Below are 19906 nucleotides of genomic sequence, written 5' to 3'. Positions count from 1 at the left end.
AAGCTGTGGATAGAGGAAAAGGGGGGGGGGGAGGAAATGGCAAGAAGGGCCAAGACTCATGCTGCTTGTCTGGGGTCTCTTGAAAAGCAGATGGTAGGAACTGAACCTGTGGCATCACAAATGCACAGCACAAGATCTACCCATGGGTTATTCCTATACAATGGCTAACATGGTACAAAATGAACATATTACTACTGTGAAGAACCACCTTGCCTCCCCAAATGAGGTGGATCAGAACTAATTGGTAAACATCGCCAATTAAAAAGCAAGGATCAGTTATAAGCAGCAGTGTAAGAAAATGAAAGCTCTCAAAAGGCAATTTTTAAAGTCTGTACTACAAAAGTCAAAACCACATGGTTTTTTATGGGGTGGGGGTGGGATAATACACCATTAGTAGGAATAATAACCTTAAAAATATAGTATAAACACCAACAACTGGGAAACACTGGCCTGTGAGCTCTCAAATTGGAGAACAGCCTTTACCAAAGGTGTCATGGACTTTGAAGACATTCAAACTCAGGACACAAGGGAGAAATGTGCTAAGAGGAAGGCACTCAACTCCCGCCCAGAAACCTATGTCTCCACTGTGGAAGGACGTGTGAATCCAGAATTGGCCTCCACAGTCACTTACGGATTTACTGTTAAAACCATGTTCATGGAAGACAATCTTACTCAGCTACAAGTGATTGCCAAAGAAGCAAGAAGTAGGAATACTAACCTGTCTCTCAATATCTCCCAGCAAAGTGCTGGCCCCCAGGCGAAAGAGTTCTGGCTTTAGCCACTCATCTCCTAGTTCTTCCTTCATCAGCGAGAGCCAGATCAGGGCATCTTTGGCCGTGCGAATGCCTCCCGCAGGCTTAAAGCCAACCTTGATTGAAGAAAGAAGAACAGGAAGCAGGAAATTTAAAAATACAGAAAGTTGGCCTAGATAGGAATATGCATATCTGTATACAATATCCGTATGATGCTATCCTGCCCCCACTGGAGACTCTGTCTACATGCGCCCCAGTAAAACTTAGAAGTCTGTCAAGCTCAAGAGATGAGGCCTTATCTGTGGTAGCCTCTCATTTATGGAACTCGCTTCTATATGAATTCCCTACATAGCCCCTTTTGGTTCAGGCATTTATATCCTATGATTTTTATTCAGCTCTGTAAAAGCGTAACACATACCTTGGAAGTCGAATGGAATCCATTCTGGAAGTCCGTTTGACTTCCAAAATGTTCGAGAATCAAGGCGCGGCTTCCGATTGGCTGCAGGAAGCTCCAGCAGCCAATCGGAAGACGCAGCGGACGTTTGGGTTCCAAAGAACGTTTGCAAGCCAGAACAATCACTCCCAGGTTTGCAGAGTTTGGGAGCCAAAACTTTTGTCATGCAAGGCGTTTGGGATCCAAGGTACGACTGTATTTAAAAAGAAACAGAAAATGGATAGTACCGCGTTCATAATTTGGTATTTCAGCATCTGGGGGAATCACAGACTGCCTGTCTCTGTTGCACACAGGGCTGCAACAGCTCTCTGCCTTACTTTTCCCCAAACACTCTCCATGACCTTTCCTCAAGGGGAGGACCATAGGCTCAGTGGGCAAATATCTGTTTTACATGCACAAGGTTCCAGGTTCAATCCCCTACATGAAACCCCAGAGTTGCTGCAAATCAGAGTATGCACTGAGCTAGATGGACCAATGGTCTGACTCTGTGTCAGGCAGTTTCATATAATGTACAGGAGGCTCCTCTTCATGTTCCCACAACTTTCAGGAATGCACTGAGAAGTGGGCCTCAGAAACACCGATATACAAACGGTAGCTCTATCTGTGACCCTCTGGATTCTGGCTGCCATCTTGGGTTTAGTTTCTTTTAGTTAAAACATTCATGTTCCCCCCAAATAATTACATTTATTTTCACCCAAAGCTACCTATTACTATCCTGTCTCTCATTCTGTTTGCCGACTTTCTACAGAATCCATCTGACTGCCAGAATGCACCACACACACACACACACACATATATCTATATATAATAAATGTTTCATTCAAGAGCTGAAAAAGTCGGGCTCCTTTCCCCCTGCTGTTTCACAGTATTTCATTATTTTGTTTAATAAGTTCATCTCCTTGAGAATTTTTTCTCGTCACCTTATATTATTAAAAGTAATAAGTTTCTCTGGACTGGGGGATTTCCCAACAGAAAAACCAATTTGTGTGTGTCCTTCAATAATGACAGGAAAAGATTATTTCCCATTATGCTGCACACTTTTCATATCACCGGCACAGCTTATCATTCAATAAATGTTACCCTGCAACCCGCTTCTGTCCTCGGAAGAAGTTTAATTTCTACATTAACCTGTTTTTATTGGCCAACGCCTTGTTGGAAAAGCATCTGTACGGCAGCCAAATTGGTTTGTTAAGGAAACCATTTAGAAATCTCTCGTCAGTGATAAAATTGTGTTCGTTTAATAAAAAGGATATAAACTCAGTTTACATCTAATTTTTTTATTATTATTTCCCGAGCAGGTGCACGCACCACACACTTTTGGTTAATAGAACTTTAAGCACACACACACACATCATAAAGTCTGCTTAAATGAACGATAAATTAAACAGTTATTTTAATGACATGCAAAACCTCCACGGAGGCAAGGCAAAGGACCAAATTACATGTGTTACCACCACCAAATTACCACAGAGCCTTGAGACAATACACAATAGTTGCCACAGCAGCACAAAACAAAAGATGGTGCCTTCTATGAGGTGCCCAAGTATCTGTCAAAGGAGCCAGGTGCGTGTTTATATGCCAATGCTGCCAGCAGCAGGAGTCGGCATTATTGGCACGTGATGAGGTCCATCCCCAAGCAGAAGGGCTGGGTCATGACCCTGGGGTCACATTTCCCATTTTCAGGGGAGGAGATCAAGGATTCGACTGAGGCAGAGCTGCTCCTCTTATTTGAGGTTCAGACAAATGGGGTCTGCTGCTGAAACAACATTCCTGCTCTGCTCGTTACTGAGCCCTGCATGGAGCTGTCCAGGGTACCAACGAAGCCTCGCTTCTGCACTGCTGAGCCCATTGGTAACGAGGAAGAATAGCCCCAAAGCAGACATCTGGAGCCCCCTGTCACTTCTGCTCCACCTCTTGGCTGCCCCAGCTATTTCTCCAAGTAAGAGCACAGTGACAGGAGAAAAGAGGAGCTTGCCACACCCTCTCCCTCAGCAGCACTGAGGAGGACGCAGGCCTGTTCCAAGAGCAGGGCATACCGAGGACATCTTGCACAGAGATTCCCTCAAACCCAGTGCCAACATTGCCAGATATCAAGGTGGTGGTGCTCTCACCATGTTGACTGAAGAACTGAGCGAACATTTCTCCACTTCCACCCCAAAACATGTTTCAAGTGAAACTCAGAGCAGTGACCATTGAATAAAAGGCTGAAGGAATAGGGTGCGATGTCCCTAGCTAAGAGGTGGTTCTCTTGCAAGAATCAGAGAGGAAGTACAGGATGACACAGCCAGGTTATACCCACTGCCAAACTCTATGCCTTCCACATACACATGACCAGAAAACAAGCCGCCCCAGCAACAAAATGTTGCTGCATAGAATGCTCTTCTACAATCTCTGCAATCATGCTATTTCCCATTCTATCCCCACCCCTGCCCACTTTTCCACCCCATCAGTCAGTCAGCGTTCTGTGGCCACCAAGCACACACAGTCCTCACTGGGGTGTTTTCAGGGTTCGCAACCTTCGCTGTTGTAGTATTTTTCCTCCAAATGTATTTGTACTTCTGCAAGCCTCTGGGTTCTCCCAAAGCTACTAATACCACCCCCTTGTGGCCAGATCAGGCTGCTTTGGCTACATAAGTCAAGAGAATGAGTTTTCTATTAGAATACAAGACTGGAGATATTTGCTTCTCATTCTTCCTATTCCCTACTGTCTCTGGGCTTCCGTTCAGAAGGAGAAATTACTACAGCTCTGTGTCACAGACGGTCAGTGTGGTGTGGTGTATAACTTAGAGGAGTGTAACTCAAACCTGGGTCCCAAGCTGTTGTTGGACTACAACTACAAATCCCTAGCAAGCACAACCAGTGGTCTGGGATGGTGGGAGTTGTAGTCCAACAACAGCTGGGGACCCAAGATTGAGAAACACTGGGTTAGAGTATCAGGCTAGGAAGAAGAGGAAGAAGAAGAAGAAGAAGAAGAAGAAGAGGAGGAGGAGTTTGGATTTGATATCCCGCTTTATCACTTGAGGAGTCTCAAAGCGGCTAACAATCTCCTTTCCCTTCCTCCCCCACACTCTTGTGAGGTGAGTGGGGCTGAGAGACTTCAGAGAAGTGTGACTAGCCCAAGGTCACCCAGCAGCTGCATGTGGAGGAGCGGGGAATCGAACCCGGTTCACCGGATTACAAGTCCACTGCTCTTAACCACTACACCACACTGGCTCTGAGGAGACACCAGTTCAAATCCCCCACTCTGCCAGGAAGCTCACTTGGGTGACCTGGGTCTAGTCACCATCTTTCAGTCTAACCTTGCTTACAGGGTTGTCATGAGGAAAACAATGGGGGGAGAAACAGTTTATGCCGCCCATGGCAGCTTGGTGGAGCGGCAGGATAAAAATGTAGTTAATAAATAAGTCTGGCAGTTCAGAGACCCTAAAGCATGGATAGAGGAACCTGTAGCCTTCTAAATGTTGCTAGATCACAACTCTCATAATTCCCGACCGCTAGCCATGCTGGTTTGGGTTTATGGGACTTGGGAGCCCAACAAAGTCTGGAGGGCCACAGGGAAGCTTTTAATGTCTGATGTTTTGCTGTGCTTATTGTTGGAAGCCACCCAGAATGGCTGGGGCAACCCAGTCAGATGAGTGGCAACAATAATAATTATATTAATTATAATAATTACAATAATTCCCCACCCATGGTCCAAAGCCTGCGCATCACACCAACATTGCTTTTGAGAATGCAGTCTACAATGAAAAGATGGAGAGGGTATGAAGTTACCTTATAGCCAGTTTTCCAGAAGAAGTCTCTAATAGCTCTCACCATGACGAGCCCAACGGGAAAGGTAGCATTAACTGTTTCTTTTCCCGTGGAAGTCTTGATAAAATCAGAACCTGCAAGGGTGAGAATAAAAAAAGAAGAAGTAATAAACAGATGTGTCAACAAAATTATCATTCTGGTTCTTAGTATGTGCAGATCCCACTATCAGAATGCTCGTTAGCTGAAAATTCAGTTATCCAAATATAAAGAATTATGCCCAAACCTCGCTGCACACACAGATGATTCAGATATCTGAACAGCTGGAGTTTGCCCACTTCCTTACTTGTTAGTTGGTTGACAGCAGACATTTTTGGGCAGGAACCACGGAGAGAGGGAACAGGGAGAGAGATCAGACAAAACAGAGAGCAGGAGAGATTGGACAAATCAATTCTCTCTCTTTTGCTGGTTGGCTGCAGCCATTTTTCAGATGAAACCATGGAGGGAGACCACAGATTACAAATGTTCCCAAAGGAAATGGTGGAAATTGAGGGCTCTTTGTGCAAACGCTGACCTAACAAACGATTTCCTGGGAACGCACTGTGTTCAGAAAGCGAGAAGTCTGTGTATAATAAGCTTCAGATTTGTCATACGAATTTAACACCTTAACAAACTAGGAAAAGAAAGAAGTAGGAATTGGGAGGGGAGAATGTTCCTTTTTGTGGATTTCCCACAGGCATCTAGTTGGCCAATGTGAGAACAGGATGCTGGACTAGATAGGCCATTGGTCTCATCCAGCAGACTTGTCTTACATCCTTAAATGGTAAACTGTGGAGTGCTCCTGTTCAGGATCCCAGCCAGCCAGCCAGCCACACCTTTTTCAGGATACTCCATTCCACCCCAGCCCCTGGCAATCCTTCAGGGCTGCTTTTGGGTTCCCGATCCCAATTTCAGTATATTTTCCTAAACACGCTTTTTATTTATAATTCGGAAAACCTTTGGGTTCCTGCAAATTTTTCCAGTATTTCCTTCTTGGGTAGCATAACGACACAGTGTCAGAAATGAGTTTCAAAAGATGAACATAGGAAGCTGCCTTATTACTAGGTCAACCTATTCCAAAGGTCCGCATGAGACTCTGGCTCAGTGGTGAAGGACAGCTTCTGCATGCAGAAGGCCTGAGATTCAATATTTGGTGTCTCCACTTAAAAGAAGCATTCCCCAAGCGGGTGCCCTCCAGATGTTTTGGGCTACCATCATCCCTGGCCATTGGCCATGCTGGCTGGAACTGAATGAAGGGAAGGTCAAACTAACAGCCTTCAGTTGGGTGTTGTCTACCACTCGCTGAGATCTCTCTTTATTTGATGACCTCTTCTTCAGACAAGTAAGCCAAACTTCCGCGCACCAACTCCTACTTTTCCCTGTATTTCATTTAATTGTGGCATTTAAGCCCTTTAGCACAATACTTCCACCACCACCACCCCCCCTCCTCTTTGCAGGGTAAGGTAAGTCAAAGCTTTTATAAGTCTGGTAATTAGAAACCTCTATGGTACAGTTTCATTAAAAACTTTCATTAAACAACATCTGCCCTTGTATAGGGTCCCCTAATCAATTTGGTCAAACAGAAGGCCTTCTAATCGGCTGTTGATAAAAATAGAAGATGAAATTTTAATTCTAATAGATTAACCACAAACTCAAAGATAGTCTTCAAAATCCATCTCGCTCCATTCTCCAGTGGATTTAACGACTATTCAGCAACTCATTACTAAATAGAACAAGATGAACATTTTCCAGTTCATTAAAGAAATGTACTATGTATTTTTGCATTGTCCTCATGATTCGTTACAGGGAGTCTTAATTACAAGATAATGGATAATGGTTATTAAACGCAGGCTCCAGTAATGAAGCTCTATTCATTTGCGAGCCTTGGAGACTGCAAAGAAGGGAAAATAAAATTACTAGCTTCAAAAGATTAACGGATCAAATTATTATTCAATTCTGAAAATCTCATTCAGACTTTGCAGAAACAAGAAGGGATTTTTTTCCAAAAAAAAATACTAGTATAGTGATGCACTTATTTTTATTTTTTTAAAAAAAATAATAATATCTTAAGGCTATTAGCAGAATAATCAGCTTGAGATATGATTATCAAACATACAGCCAATTTAGCAGCATCTTCTAACAAAGAAAACAATACATTTTTTTATTTCGTGGAACAAATTCTATTTATGATACGAGTGAGAGCTTGCTAGCAGGATTCCATAAAGAACATGGAAGATAAATGTTGCTCCTGAGCACTACAGTATAAAGGTATTATTAACATTTTATATTCCACTAATGAAAACAGAGACTTTGGAAAAAGGAGGAGGGGGGAAGGAGGGAGAGAAGCAAATGGCTTGCTTTAAAATGGAGGCCATTAAACATAATTCACACTAGCTTTATAAATAACGTATTTCTGGTTATATTGTTCAGCTGTCACTGCCTTTCTTTTTTTTTAAGAGTGGTAATATAAAGGGCAAAGTTTAGGAAAAGAGAAAAGGTTGAGAATCTGATTCCACGGCAGTATGGAAGGACTGTTCTTCTGTGATACAGCATCTTATCCCTTGCATGCAGAACGGTCCCAAGTTGAATGCCTGGCATCTTCAGCTAGTGGAGAACCTTGTGTGAAACCCCAGACATCCTGTGCTGGCCACTGTCTTCTTCTTCTTCTTCTTTGGCAATCACTCATAGCCAAGTAAGACCATCTTCCATAAACATGGCTTTAAAAGTGAGTCCATAAGTGACTGTGGAGGCCAATTCTGGATCCACACTTCCTTCCACAGTGGGGACGTAAGTTTCCGGGCAGAAGTTGATCACGATGAGGGTTTGCCAAATGTGCCTTCCTCTTAGCGCATTTCTCCCTCTTGTCCTGAGTTCGAATGTCTTCAAAGCCCATGACACCTTAGGTAAAGGCTGTTCTCCAACTGGAGCGCTTGCAGGCCAGTGTTTCCCAGTTGTCCATGTTTCTCAAGCATACAGTAAGGTTGGTAGTACAATAGCTTTGTAAACAAGCATTTTGGTTTCCCTGTGAATGCCCCGGTCCTGAAACACACTGCACTTCAATCAGGAGAGCCACTGTAGAGCTAGATGGACCAATGGGTTTGGCTCAGCATCAGGCAATTTCCAATGTTCCACTCTGTCCACCTGCAATTCCCAGCAAACGGTATTCAGAGGCATGTTGCCTCCAACAGCTGGTGGAGAACATAGGCATCAGGGTTAGCAGCCATTACTAATCCTCTTCTGAAGACATCTAAGTTGGTGGCCATCACTACCTCCTGGAGAAGATCCCATAGTTGAGTCACTCTGTCCTGAACATTTTGGTTGCACGTTTCTGAACCTTTCCCAGTTCTACGATATTATTTCTGAGGTGAGGTAACCAGAACTGCACACAGTATTCCAAACATGGCCGCACCATAGATTTGTATAATGCCATTACGGTTATCAGCAGTTTTCCTTTCGCAGTGATCCCAAGCATAGACTTTTATCTTTTTCACAGCTGCCACACACACTGGGTCAACATCTGGCTGCACAAATTGTAGCAAGAAATGAAGGAGAAGCAGACCAGGCCAAAGAATGTCAGGACCGCAGTTTAAGGATGCACTTTTGGAAGACTTTAAGTATTTAAGTTCCAGCTGATGAATCCTACCACCTTGGGTGAGAAAATATAAATCCCCCAGGGTGGGTTTGCTATAACAGAAATTGGGGAGCAAGCAGAAGGAAAATGCATACAACCTTTTGGAAAAGTCATTTTGGGCCACATGTTTTTGTGGTTTCTTTTAAATCCTTCCTGGCCTATGTCTAGAAAGAGAAGGAAGACTACAATGTGAACTCACCACTACGCCACTCAGTTCAAACAATGGCCCCTTTTGCATTTGTAAAAACGGTAACCATTTACATGATTAAAACTGGGAGAGTGGTTTTCAGCTAGCTATATCCAAAAACAATATTATTGCCCCACTATTAAGCAGTAAAGAATAATAAGCAGCATAGCAATCACAGAGTAATCACAATCTTTACGTTTCAAAGTGCCATAAAGACCCTGGGGACGTGATTATCTCCTGATAACCTCAGACTGCTTAAAGTTACTTTACTCTTAATAAAGAATAAGGACACAGTCTGCAATTTAAAATAATGCAGAACAATCTGGCTGATGCATAATCTTTTGTATCACAGTTTTCACTGCAATCCTTTCAACCGCACTAATGAAAGTCCAAATTGGATGGCCCCGCGACGGAGTGTTAACCAAAAGCAACACACTCCTCCCTCCACCCGTGAGTGTAAGGGTTGGGGATCCTGCTGGGGATCTTATATCCCCCAACCTATGTGAATCAAGTCTCGCAAGAAAGCCTGCAGAGAGGCCCACAAGGGCTGCTGTGTTCACGTCCTGCTTGCAGACTTTCGCAGGCATCTGGTTGGCCACTGTGGGGATGCTGGACTAAATGAATCCATCAGGATCCTTCGTAGGTTCTTAAGGCTGCTTGTGGTTTCAAAGCCCCTTGCACAGTACTTCGCACGGGGCTTTGCAGGCTCCGCTGACCAGCAGGGCCTGCAAACCCCCACCCTTTCAGCCCAACTGCATTTTAAACTGCCCCATATCTGAGATCATATACGATGCCAAGTGTAGGGGCAGGCTGCCCTGGCTTGGCTGAAATGGCCTCTTGGGTCCAATGGGGTAGTCTGGCATGGCCCTGAGGTATGCAAACTGGAGATTCCTCAATGCTGTTTCAACCCAACCAAGGCCGGCCTGATACGTTTCATTGGCTGACCTGGAACAGGAAACACTCCCCCCCCCCCATGCATAGACACATCCTCATGAGTTAAGGTACATGGAACTCCTGAGCTTGCACAGAATTGGCGTTGACTATTTTAATTCGGATCGTTGTTGTTGTTTTTTTAAAAAAAACACTAGCCACTTTGCTGTCTGCCTCATATTCCCAAAAGGCCAAAGATATGAGATATCACACACCCACACCACGCATTCTCCTAAAGGGAGCTCAGGGCAGCTAACTAAAATATAGTATATGCAACAACAGAACAAGAAACTTGACTTAAAATATTAATAAAACGACACAAAACACTCATAACGAAACAGAGTAACACAACAGCAGTATCAGCAGGGAGTGGCAGGCGGGAATCTTACACTTCAGAGGCTTGGGGGAAGAGACATTTTCATTTGTTGGCATCCGTCTGTCTCAAGAGACAATGGAAGAGTGTGGCATCAGGGGTGAAGTCATACAGTTGGAGAGTTTCAACGCCTGCTGTGGCTGTAGAGGCAGATGCGGGAGAGACATGTTTTGTTGCAGCTGGGGCAGATGAAGGCATCTGGTTGTACTGCTGCAGATGCACCAGGGCATTTCTTCTCTCCGTGCTCCTTCCAGCCGTCATTGCTCCTCTGGTCATTGCTGTGGATACACAACCTTGACCATCTGTCTCCAGGCAGTCTGAGGTCATCTGCAAGGGATTCCCACATGGCGGAGTTACTGTCGCCAGTCTTCATATCACATCTGAAGACATCTTTATTACACAGAGTTGGTCTGCCATTGGGCCTGGTGCCTAAAGCCAGCTCTCCACAGAGCACATCCTTGGGGATCCTGCCCTCATCCATTCTGTGGACATGACGAAGCCAGCGTAGACGTCGCTGAGACAGCATTGCGATCATGCTGGGAACATGCGCTTTGGGAGAACACATCTTTGTTTGAGACTCTGTCCTGCCATGTGGTGCCCAAAATCTCCCTGACATATAGGCAGGGTCTGATTACTTGTACAGTCTTACCCTAAGATGGACACCTCGCTTAAGCTCATGATAGGACCAAGACTGACTACCCACCATGGCAGGGTCAGTCGTGGAAAGGGCTGTAGCTCATTGACAGTGCATCTGCTTTGAACCCAAAAGGTTCTAGGTTCAATCCCTGGCATTTCCAGGTGGGACCAGGAATGTCCTGACTGAAAATCCTAATTAGGAGCCACTCCTAATCAGCGTAGGTGCCGACAATGCTAAACTAGATGGATCAGTGATCTGACAAGGCCGCTTGTTATGTTTCTGAGATTTGGTGTATATGATACACTGCATTGCACAACTTTTTATTTTTAAGCCCATCTTCCAAATGTATTCATTTGCTCGTAACCTTGCCTTCCTTGAATAGCTCCGAGGAACTTATATGGGGCTCTCTGGCAGTCTCTCCCAATCGAGTCCATACCAGCTCAGCTTCAACAAAGCAACAATGCCGGATGTTCCCAGACCATTCCCTTCAACTCATATTGCACGGAGCTACAGAACATTTCCAGCAACTCGATTTAACTTTGATGCTTTCCAGTGTCAGCAGGAAGTTGTTAACTAATTTTATTAATAAAAGCCTATTGTCTACCAAACTTGGAGGAAAGTTGCTGAAATGGAAAAATGAGCTGCTTGAAATGGATTTAGAAAAAATACATTACACTGAACAAAGCAAGCCGGGAAATTAGGCTCCTTTATCAGGCTCTGAAAGTGCTATGAATTTTAAACATAACTTTTTTTTTTAAAGGCAGATATTTTTTTTAAAAAAACACACACACGCAACCAAGATCACCACACTTCAATGTCAACTTGAGTGTATTTTTCAATGGTTTCTGATAAAAGCACTCGAATTGCAATAAAAGTTCATGCCTTGAAGGAAGGCAGAAGTTATCTCTGCTTTGAAACCTTTAGGCTTTAAGTATAAATGCCTCGACTGTGTCAACCCTTCCTCCCACACACACACAAAGTCTGCACCAAAGACATTAAAAAAACTATTTGCAAGGGATATAAGTGATGAAACTTACAAAAGCAAATGTTTGTCCTTGTTAGCTATCCATTTCTACAGTGCCATGAGCATACATGGCGTTCTACAGAATCGGATATCATGGGACAAGTGCCTGCCCCAAAGAGATTACAGGCTGTCTTTCCATAATGAGGGAGGGGGAACATGGAAAGGTGGGTGGGAGAGGCAGGGGGACTGTGTCCATGCACATTTCGGTATCTACCCCCATATCTATAAGGAATATAGAATATTCTATATAGAATATTCTATACTCTATATAGAATATATCTATAAGGAATTTCGGGACGCGTGTGGCGCTGTGGGTTAAACCACAGATCCTAGGACTTGCTGATCAGAAGGTTGGTGGTTCGAATCCCCGTGACAGGGTGAGCTCCCGTTGCTCGGTCCCTGCTCCTGCCAACCTAGCAGTTCGAAAGCACGTTGAAGTACAAGTAGATAAATAGGTACCGCTCCGGCGGGAAGGTAAACGGCGTTTCCGTGCGCTGCTCTGGTTCACCAGAAGCAGCTTAGTCATGCTGGCAACATGACCTGGAAGCTGTACGCCGGCTCCCTTGGCCAATAAAGCGAGATGAGCGCCACAACCCCAGAGTCAGCCACGACTGGACCTAATGGTCAGGGGTCCCTTTACCTTTTATAAGGAATTTCAGTGGTTCTTAAGGAGATCTAATGCAATTAGCTCTTTATCAACAGAAAATAACCACACTCTGGTTCGTCATACTCCAGCTAAGATGCCACTGAAAAGGTAAAATGTAAAGGACCCCTGGATGGCTAAGTTCAGTCAAAGGTGGCTATGGGGTTGCAGCACTCATCTCACTTCCAGGCCGAGGGAGCCGGCGTTTGTCCACAGACAGCTTTCCGGGTCATGTGGCCAGCAGGACTAAACCACTTCTGGTGCAACGGAACACTGTAACAGAAACCAGAGCGAATGGAAACGCCGTTTACCTTCCCGCTACAGTGGTACCTATTTATTTACTTGCACTGGCGTGCTTTCAAACTGCTAGGTTGGCAGGAGCTGGGACAGAGCAATGGGAGCTTGCTCCGACGCGGGGATTCGAACCTCCAACCTTCCGATCAGCAAGCCTAAGAGGCTCAGTGGTTTAGACCACAACGCCACCTGCATCCCTTTACCTTTTTTATGCTGCTGAAACTGACTACTAGCTCCACCCTCCCCTTCTAGCTTATCACTCTGGATTCCTCCCAAGCAGACGAAGGCTGCATCGAGCGGGCGAGCTCCTCCTCTGGGCCTGTCTGGCCTATTGCTCCACAATGTGCAGGACTCTCCTCGATTGAGGTGTCAGAGTGGGAGGTGAGCCGGCAGGACTGGGACTGTCTTGCTGCTGCTGCTGCTGCGTAGCTGGGGCAATCTGACTTCTCTCTATCTGAGTCTGCACTCGCACTGTGACTCTCAGCCTCTGACCCTGTCCTGTACGGTCCTCCTTCTCCTGACCCCCCTTGATCGCTCAAACCCCCTGCTTCCAGCACCTCCCAGCTCCTTCCTTCTACAGACTGCCCTTTGGTGTCCCACCACCAGGACCCAGGACCTAAGTTTCTTCTTCTGTGCCCTCCCTGGGGGGCTTTTGGGCAGGCAGCTCCCACCACTCTTCCTCATCCAGTCAGTCCCAGACACTCTGCACTAGAACATCTACCGTTTCCCCCTTCTGTTTCTGTGTTGCATATACAGGAAACTACCATATGCAGTTCTGCTGAAGCACAATTGCCACACACAAAATCAGAGCACTGCTGAGTGATCACTGTAAACACAGGAGGGAAGCTGCATTTAGCATTCCTGGCTGCAAGTTTATTTAAAATAATTTTATGCCAGCCCTTCGCTAAAACAACAGACAACTCCCAGGGTGGTTTACTACAAGGCAATAAAAACAAAGAAACATAAAAACCCAACAAATATGGACAAACAAACAATAAATCAAAATCGGGAAAACGGCAGCGGAGAAGACACAACCCAACAATTCAGTGTGAAAAACAGAACTTCACAGCCAGCTTGTATGAGATCAGGGATGGGGAACCAGGAGCACTCCAGACATGGCTGGACTACAATTCCCATCATCCCAGACTCTTGGCCATGCTGGCTGGGGCTGGAGCCCCAACAACGACAGGAAGGTCATAAGTCTCTCACCCCTGGATGACACAGTATTGAGACTAAGGGGTGAATGGTAAGTATAATTCTATGCTAGAAGACAGAGGGCCTGGAAAGGGGGGAAGCTTCTTCACCAGGTGCCAAAATAACTTCAGAGGGCATTTTGCAGGCAGGGGGCCATGACCAAGAAGGCTCTGTCTTTGGGGGAAAGGGATGCAGCTCAGCGGAAGAGCATCTGGTTTGGTCCCAGATTCAATCCTACAGCATCTCCAGGGAGGGCTGAGGAGAGACTCCTGCCTGAAACCCTGGACAGCTGTTTTAGGCCAAGTGTATACACTATTCAGCTACATGGACCAATGGCCTAACAAGGCAAGTTCCTATTTTCTCTTCAATCACCATTTGCTTGCCTAACTTATCAATCTTATTATCAAAGTTTTAAATGTTCCTAGATGTTTTGAATGTGGCTTCTTTATGTCTTTTTTATTTTTTAAATGGCACCATTTGGCTGCTTTGCTGTTCGCGGGCCTGGGCTCCTTTGGCAGGGAAGGCGTAGGGAAAATTCCCCTTGGGCTTTCGAGTACGGAGGCTCACGCCAAGTTCCCAGAAGGCCAGGCTTTATTCAGCAATGCATTGTAGGACAGAGTCCAAAGAGCCTGAGGGAACTTTCCATTGCGACACAGGAAAAATAAACGTCACGTCGGCTGTTCGCCCTCACTATTGTCTTCCTCCATCCAACATACACTCAGCCCATTTTCTTTCACTGAACATGCAGACACCTCCTTGTGCCTTATTTGGAGTTGTTCTTCACTCTAACAGTCAGCGTTCGATTCCTCCCAAACTGGTTCTTACTGGTTTTATATGGTCAGGCTGCCCTCTTGCATACGTGACGCCGACCTCGGCGATAATGGGTTTTCCATTCCGCGTCAATGGTCAGCAAAGAAATCCAGCAAGCAAGATGGCGGCAATGGCGTCCAGGTCACCAAAGATGACCCTAGTGTTCTGCTAGGTAGCTGACGTTACAGGAGGAAACTTGGGTCCCAAGTTCTCAAAGTATTTAAAAAGTAACTCTCTTCAAACCTGCCCCCCCCTCCGACTGCTTTGTAGCATGGGGGAACTGAAGAAACAGCATTCGCTTGAGCACTTCAGAGAATCCACACCCTGCCTTTCTCAAGGCATTTGAAGTGCCCTGGGAGATCCTTGGCTCTTGTGCATCACCTGTTTCTGCTTCTTCTTGCCCTTGTTCTTTGAAAGCCAGGAGCCGTTTGATCAACGAGTGGCCCAGATCAAGTCTTTTGCGACTTCAAAACACAGCTCTCATTTGTACCTTTTCCCGCCTCCTAACACCCAGCTGACTTCGTCCGGGAGAGTCTGGGCTCCGGAGGACAAATGAAACTTATTTAAATAGCTTTATATTAAAATAGTCCATCATAAGCATTAACATGCAACGCCTGTCCCTCAAAAGAAAGGAAAATAAAAAAGCCCACTCAAAAAAAAAAAAAGAAATTAGCACAAGGGAATTAAATATTTATATCAAATACAACTCTTATATATCTCTCTGGAGATAGGGGGCGGGTGGGAATCTTGTCGGAAAATAAAGTTTAAAAGAATGGGTGGGAGTGATAATTTTTTTTCAAAAGGGGGGGGGGAAGTTTGTTCTTCTCTGCTGCAACTGATTGCGGATTAAAATATCCATTTGGAAACGCCAAGCATCTGTTTGGTGGCAGCTGTAAGTAACATTACCCACACTCAAGACAATTTATATCTTTCCCTTTTATTAAAAAATAAACAGGCCCCTTTAAATTATTCACCAGCAAATTAAAACAGACACAAGCGCAGCAGCAGCAGCAGCGAGGGGGGTGGCTCAGGAACCCGAGAAAGGAAGAGAACCCAAAACTACCTCTGGAGGGGAGACAATCCAAGACCTCTTCCATTGGACTGAGCAGCCAGCAATTCATGCAATGACCTAACCAATTTTCAATACCAGAGAAGCTCTGAAAGCTCAGATACTATATCAAAAGCTGCATCTATAAATAATAATAAAAACACACACAGAGGTGCCAACTCTGCAAGTCTTTTCCTCTCTTCACAAAGCAGGCTGCGTGCTCTCTGACTTTGGTTTTCATTGCACCTTTTCAACGGTTTTGGATCTTCCTCTCCCTCTGCCCATCTTGCTGGTTTCCCTATTCACCACAAGCATGTCTGCTTATTACTTGACAATAACAAATGGGTTATTGCTGACTCTTGTGGAAAATTTTATTCCCCGATCAAAAGAGACAACAACAACTGATGCACCCCAAGTGCATAAACCAGATGAACTTGTGCATAACCCAGATGAACCTGTGAAGATGAGATGCTTGATTTCTGAATGGGTTTCAAGTGTTTTATATAACTGTGCTTTAAATTCAGCTCCAGCGTCTAAATACAGAGATGCGGGAGTTTTCCTTCTAAAGAGACTTGGACCTCAGTAGCAGGTGCCAAAGCACCGTCCTTTTAATGCCCCTTTAAAATGTGGGGATTTTGGGGTGGGGAGGAGTTATTGGGTTGTTTTTATTTTGGTTATGTATTTTGTATTTTTATACTATCGTTTCATCTTGTGAACTGCCCTGAAACCTGTGGGTGTAGGGTGGCATACAAATATTAACAACAACAACAGACCTCCTTCCTGGAAATTGCACAGCAATCCAGGACGAAACAGCCTTCCCAGCCCAACCTCAGTTACTTGGGAAGCCTGGCATGGGACTGTAGGCCTTATTCAAGCCTGTATAAAAATGAGGCATGGAATTGATTAAAGTGGATTGGGAGAGGTTTTCATCCTCTCTTGTGCTACTAGAACCTGGGGACTTCCAATGAAGCTGAATAGAGTGGTTCAGGACAGAGGCAAAACCTGTACCACACATCTAAAGCACTATTATACCACTTTAAACAGTTAAGGCTTCCCCCCCAAAAAATCCTGGGAACCGAAGTTTGTCAACGGAGCTGAGAGTTGTTACCTATTCCACACGCAGAGCTACAACTCTCAGAGTTCCTGGGGCAACTCAGTCAGCAGAGCATGAGACTATTAACCTAAGGTTCCTGGGTTCGAGCCCCATGTAAAAGATTCCTGCACTGCCGAGGGTTGGGCTAGATGACTCTTGGGTCCCTTCCAACTCTACGATTCTATGATTCCCGGGAAGAGGGCTTGATGGTTAAACCACTCTGGGAATTCTACCCCTGTGAGACAAATAAAGGTCTCCTGGCAACTCTCAGAACCCTTAAAAAAATACAGTTCCCAGGATGCTTTGAGAGAAGACATGAGGTGGTTTAACAGGGCTTTAAATTTATGGTGCAGATGTAGCCAGAAAAGAAAGAAGTAGTTATTCTTCACACAGCACATGATCTATTGCATGGGTAGGCAAACTAAGGCGTGGGGGCCGGATCCGGCCCAATCGCCTTCTAAATCTGGCCCGCGGACGGTCCGGGAATCAGCATGTTTTTACATGAGTAGAACGCGTCCTTTTATTTAAAATGAATCTCTGGGTTATTTGTGGGGCCTGCTTGGTGTTTTTACATGAGTAGAATGTGTGCTTTTATTTAAAATGCATCTCTGGGTTATTTGTTAGGCGCAGGAATTCATTCATTCCCCCCCCAAAAAAAATATAGTCCAGCCCCCCACAAGGTCTGAGGGACAGTGGACTGGCCCCCTGCTGAAAAAGTTTGCTGATCCCTGACGGACTTGACCTCCACCAGAGGCTTTCCTTGTCCAAGGTGCTGATTCAGCAGCCAGCCTCTTTTTAATGTCCTTCCATTAGTGCTGGCTTATTATTATTATTTATTGCACTTATGCATACTTTCATCTTCCATGGACCTCGTGGTGGTGCTTCCCTTCTTCCTGTTCCATTCCAATCCTCCCAACAAGCCCATGAGGTAGGTTAAGGCTAAGAGATGGCGACAGGCCCAAGGTCACCCAGCGAGCTTCATGTCTGAGTGGGGATTCAAACCCTGGTCTCCCGGGTCCTATTCCAACACTCTAACCATTACGCCATACTGGCTTCCAACCAAGGGCTCGTTTCTCAGAATTTCTGAGGAGAAGGAAACGCTCCGCTTTCACAGTGTGGTCTGATGCGTTTGGCCGCTGCACTCGATTCAAACGGAAACAAAAACACGCTTAGCTGCTAACAAAGCAGCAGATCGATGAAAGCTATTGTGTATATTTAAAAATGGGAAGCTGCCACGGTGCTGTTATAACAATGCGGGCCGAGGAGGGAGGGGGGATAGTGTTAACAGCAGAGCCATCTGCTGTACTGCAGTGAAACTGCATTTCAAAAAACACAGGGTGAAAAGGAGAGGTGAACTTCAGAACTTACTTTTATTTAAGGAAAAATCAAAACAAAGATTTTGAGAACCCCGCAGTGTTAAATTAACCAGCAGCCCCGCTCTAGAAGTTCTGTAGGAAAGGCTGCTAATTCTGCAGGGCTAACTGCCCACTTAACGGTTATTTTCTGAATTTGTTCCCTACCCTTCACCGTAAGGTCCGAGTGCGGGTTACAACAATGTAAAAATACATTAAAACTAGTTTCAAAAATTAGGAACCGGAAGAATAGGGTGGGTCCTGAATATCTATGGGTGGTATTTAGCCAAGAGTTATTCAAAGTAAACCCACTGAAATTAATGACCATGATGAAGTTAGGCTCATAAATTTTAATACGTCTACTCTGAGTAAAGCTAAGCTGAATACCACCCTTTATTTTAGGAGTCAAAGGGGAGGGTGGAGAGGTACATCATCGGGTCAGCCTGGGAACTGGGCCATGGTACCTTGTATCATGGATGTTCAAGCTTTTTGGTTCAAGTATTCCTGCAGTTTCCCCTAGTCCTGCTATAGCAGATTTGACTGCTCTTCATATGGCCTCTCTTTCATCTTGCCTTGGCACACTCTGTTCCACACAAGGCCTCCCACAATCTGGGCTGCAGTGGGCCTTGTTGCCAAAAAACAGCCGGTCATAACAGCCACTTATTATATCATACCCTCCAACATGGGACACGGGTAGCGCTGTGGGTTAAACCACAGAGCCTAGGACTTGCCGATCAGAGGGTTGGCGGTTCGAATCCCCCCGATGGGGTGAGCTCCTGTTGCTCTGTCTCTGCTCCTGCCCACCTAGCAGTTTGAAAGCACGTCAGCGTGCAAGTAGATAAATAGGTACCGCTCCGGTGGGAAGGTAAACGGCGTTTCCGTGCACTGCTCTTGTTTGCCAGAAGCGGCTTAGTCATGCTGGCAACATGACCCGGAAGCTGTACGCCGGCTCCCTCGGCCAATAAAGCGAGATAAGCGTCGCAACCCCAGAGTCGGCCACGACTGGACCTAATGGTCAGAGGTCTATTTACCTTTACCCTCCAACATGTCCAGGCCAAAAACTGTGTGAGTCAAGTGACCTGCACGAGATCACAGTCCTGAGGAAAGTGCAGGTGATGCAGGGTGGAGGATAACAAGCAACTAGCAATTGTATTTATTAAATAATAAATAAATAAAGGAAGGAAGGAAGTTACCTGCCATCATGGCTACAAGACTTGCTTTGTAGACATTAGTAAGTGATCCCAGCTCTCCTGTCCCCAAAATAGTTTTCATATGAGCTTCTCCACAGGCCTGACGACACTGACGTATTTCTTCATAGAGACCTAGCAGAAAGGAATTTGGAGGGGGGGTGTTAATAATAATAATACTTTAAAATTTATATCCTGACCATCTTGCTGGGTTTCCCCAGTCACTTTGGGCGGCTTACAACATATATAAAAACACAACAAAGCATCAAATGTTAAAAACAAAATATCCTATACGAGCAACAAACCAACCAATAAATCAATAGAAACCAATAACAATAACAGTAATAGTTTACAGTTATACCCAAAATAACCGCTAACCATATAACTCTTGTTCAGTATTAAATTCCTGTTCTAGCTCAATTGAAGAATGCTGCTTCACTGGTCTCCTGTCATGGAATATTCTTCTGACAGATATCCTCACTGCTAACTTTCTGGCACCTTTTAAAGACCT

At 45.1% G+C, this 19906-nt stretch overlaps 1 protein-coding gene across 1 annotated transcript in view; it reads right to left on the bottom strand.

Annotated features, from left to right (window-relative positions):
• Positions 1-19906, bottom strand: part of DERA (deoxyribose-phosphate aldolase) — a 45790-nt gene that overhangs the window by 1145 nt on the left and 24739 nt on the right. Inside the window, exons 6-8 of the mRNA XM_053405562.1 lie at positions 19402-19530; positions 4978-5090; positions 719-868 (exon numbers count right to left, since the gene is read on the bottom strand). Coding sequence (XP_053261537.1) covers positions 719-868; positions 4978-5090; positions 19402-19530 — 392 coding nt within the window. The remainder of the gene's footprint in view (positions 1-718; positions 869-4977; positions 5091-19401; positions 19531-19906) is intronic.

This window comes from Podarcis raffonei, chromosome 10, assembly GCF_027172205.1.
Source record: "Podarcis raffonei isolate rPodRaf1 chromosome 10, rPodRaf1.pri, whole genome shotgun sequence".
Taxonomy (NCBI): Eukaryota; Metazoa; Chordata; class Lepidosauria; order Squamata; family Lacertidae; genus Podarcis; species Podarcis raffonei.
This window is presented reverse-complemented; position numbering and strand designations above follow the sequence as displayed.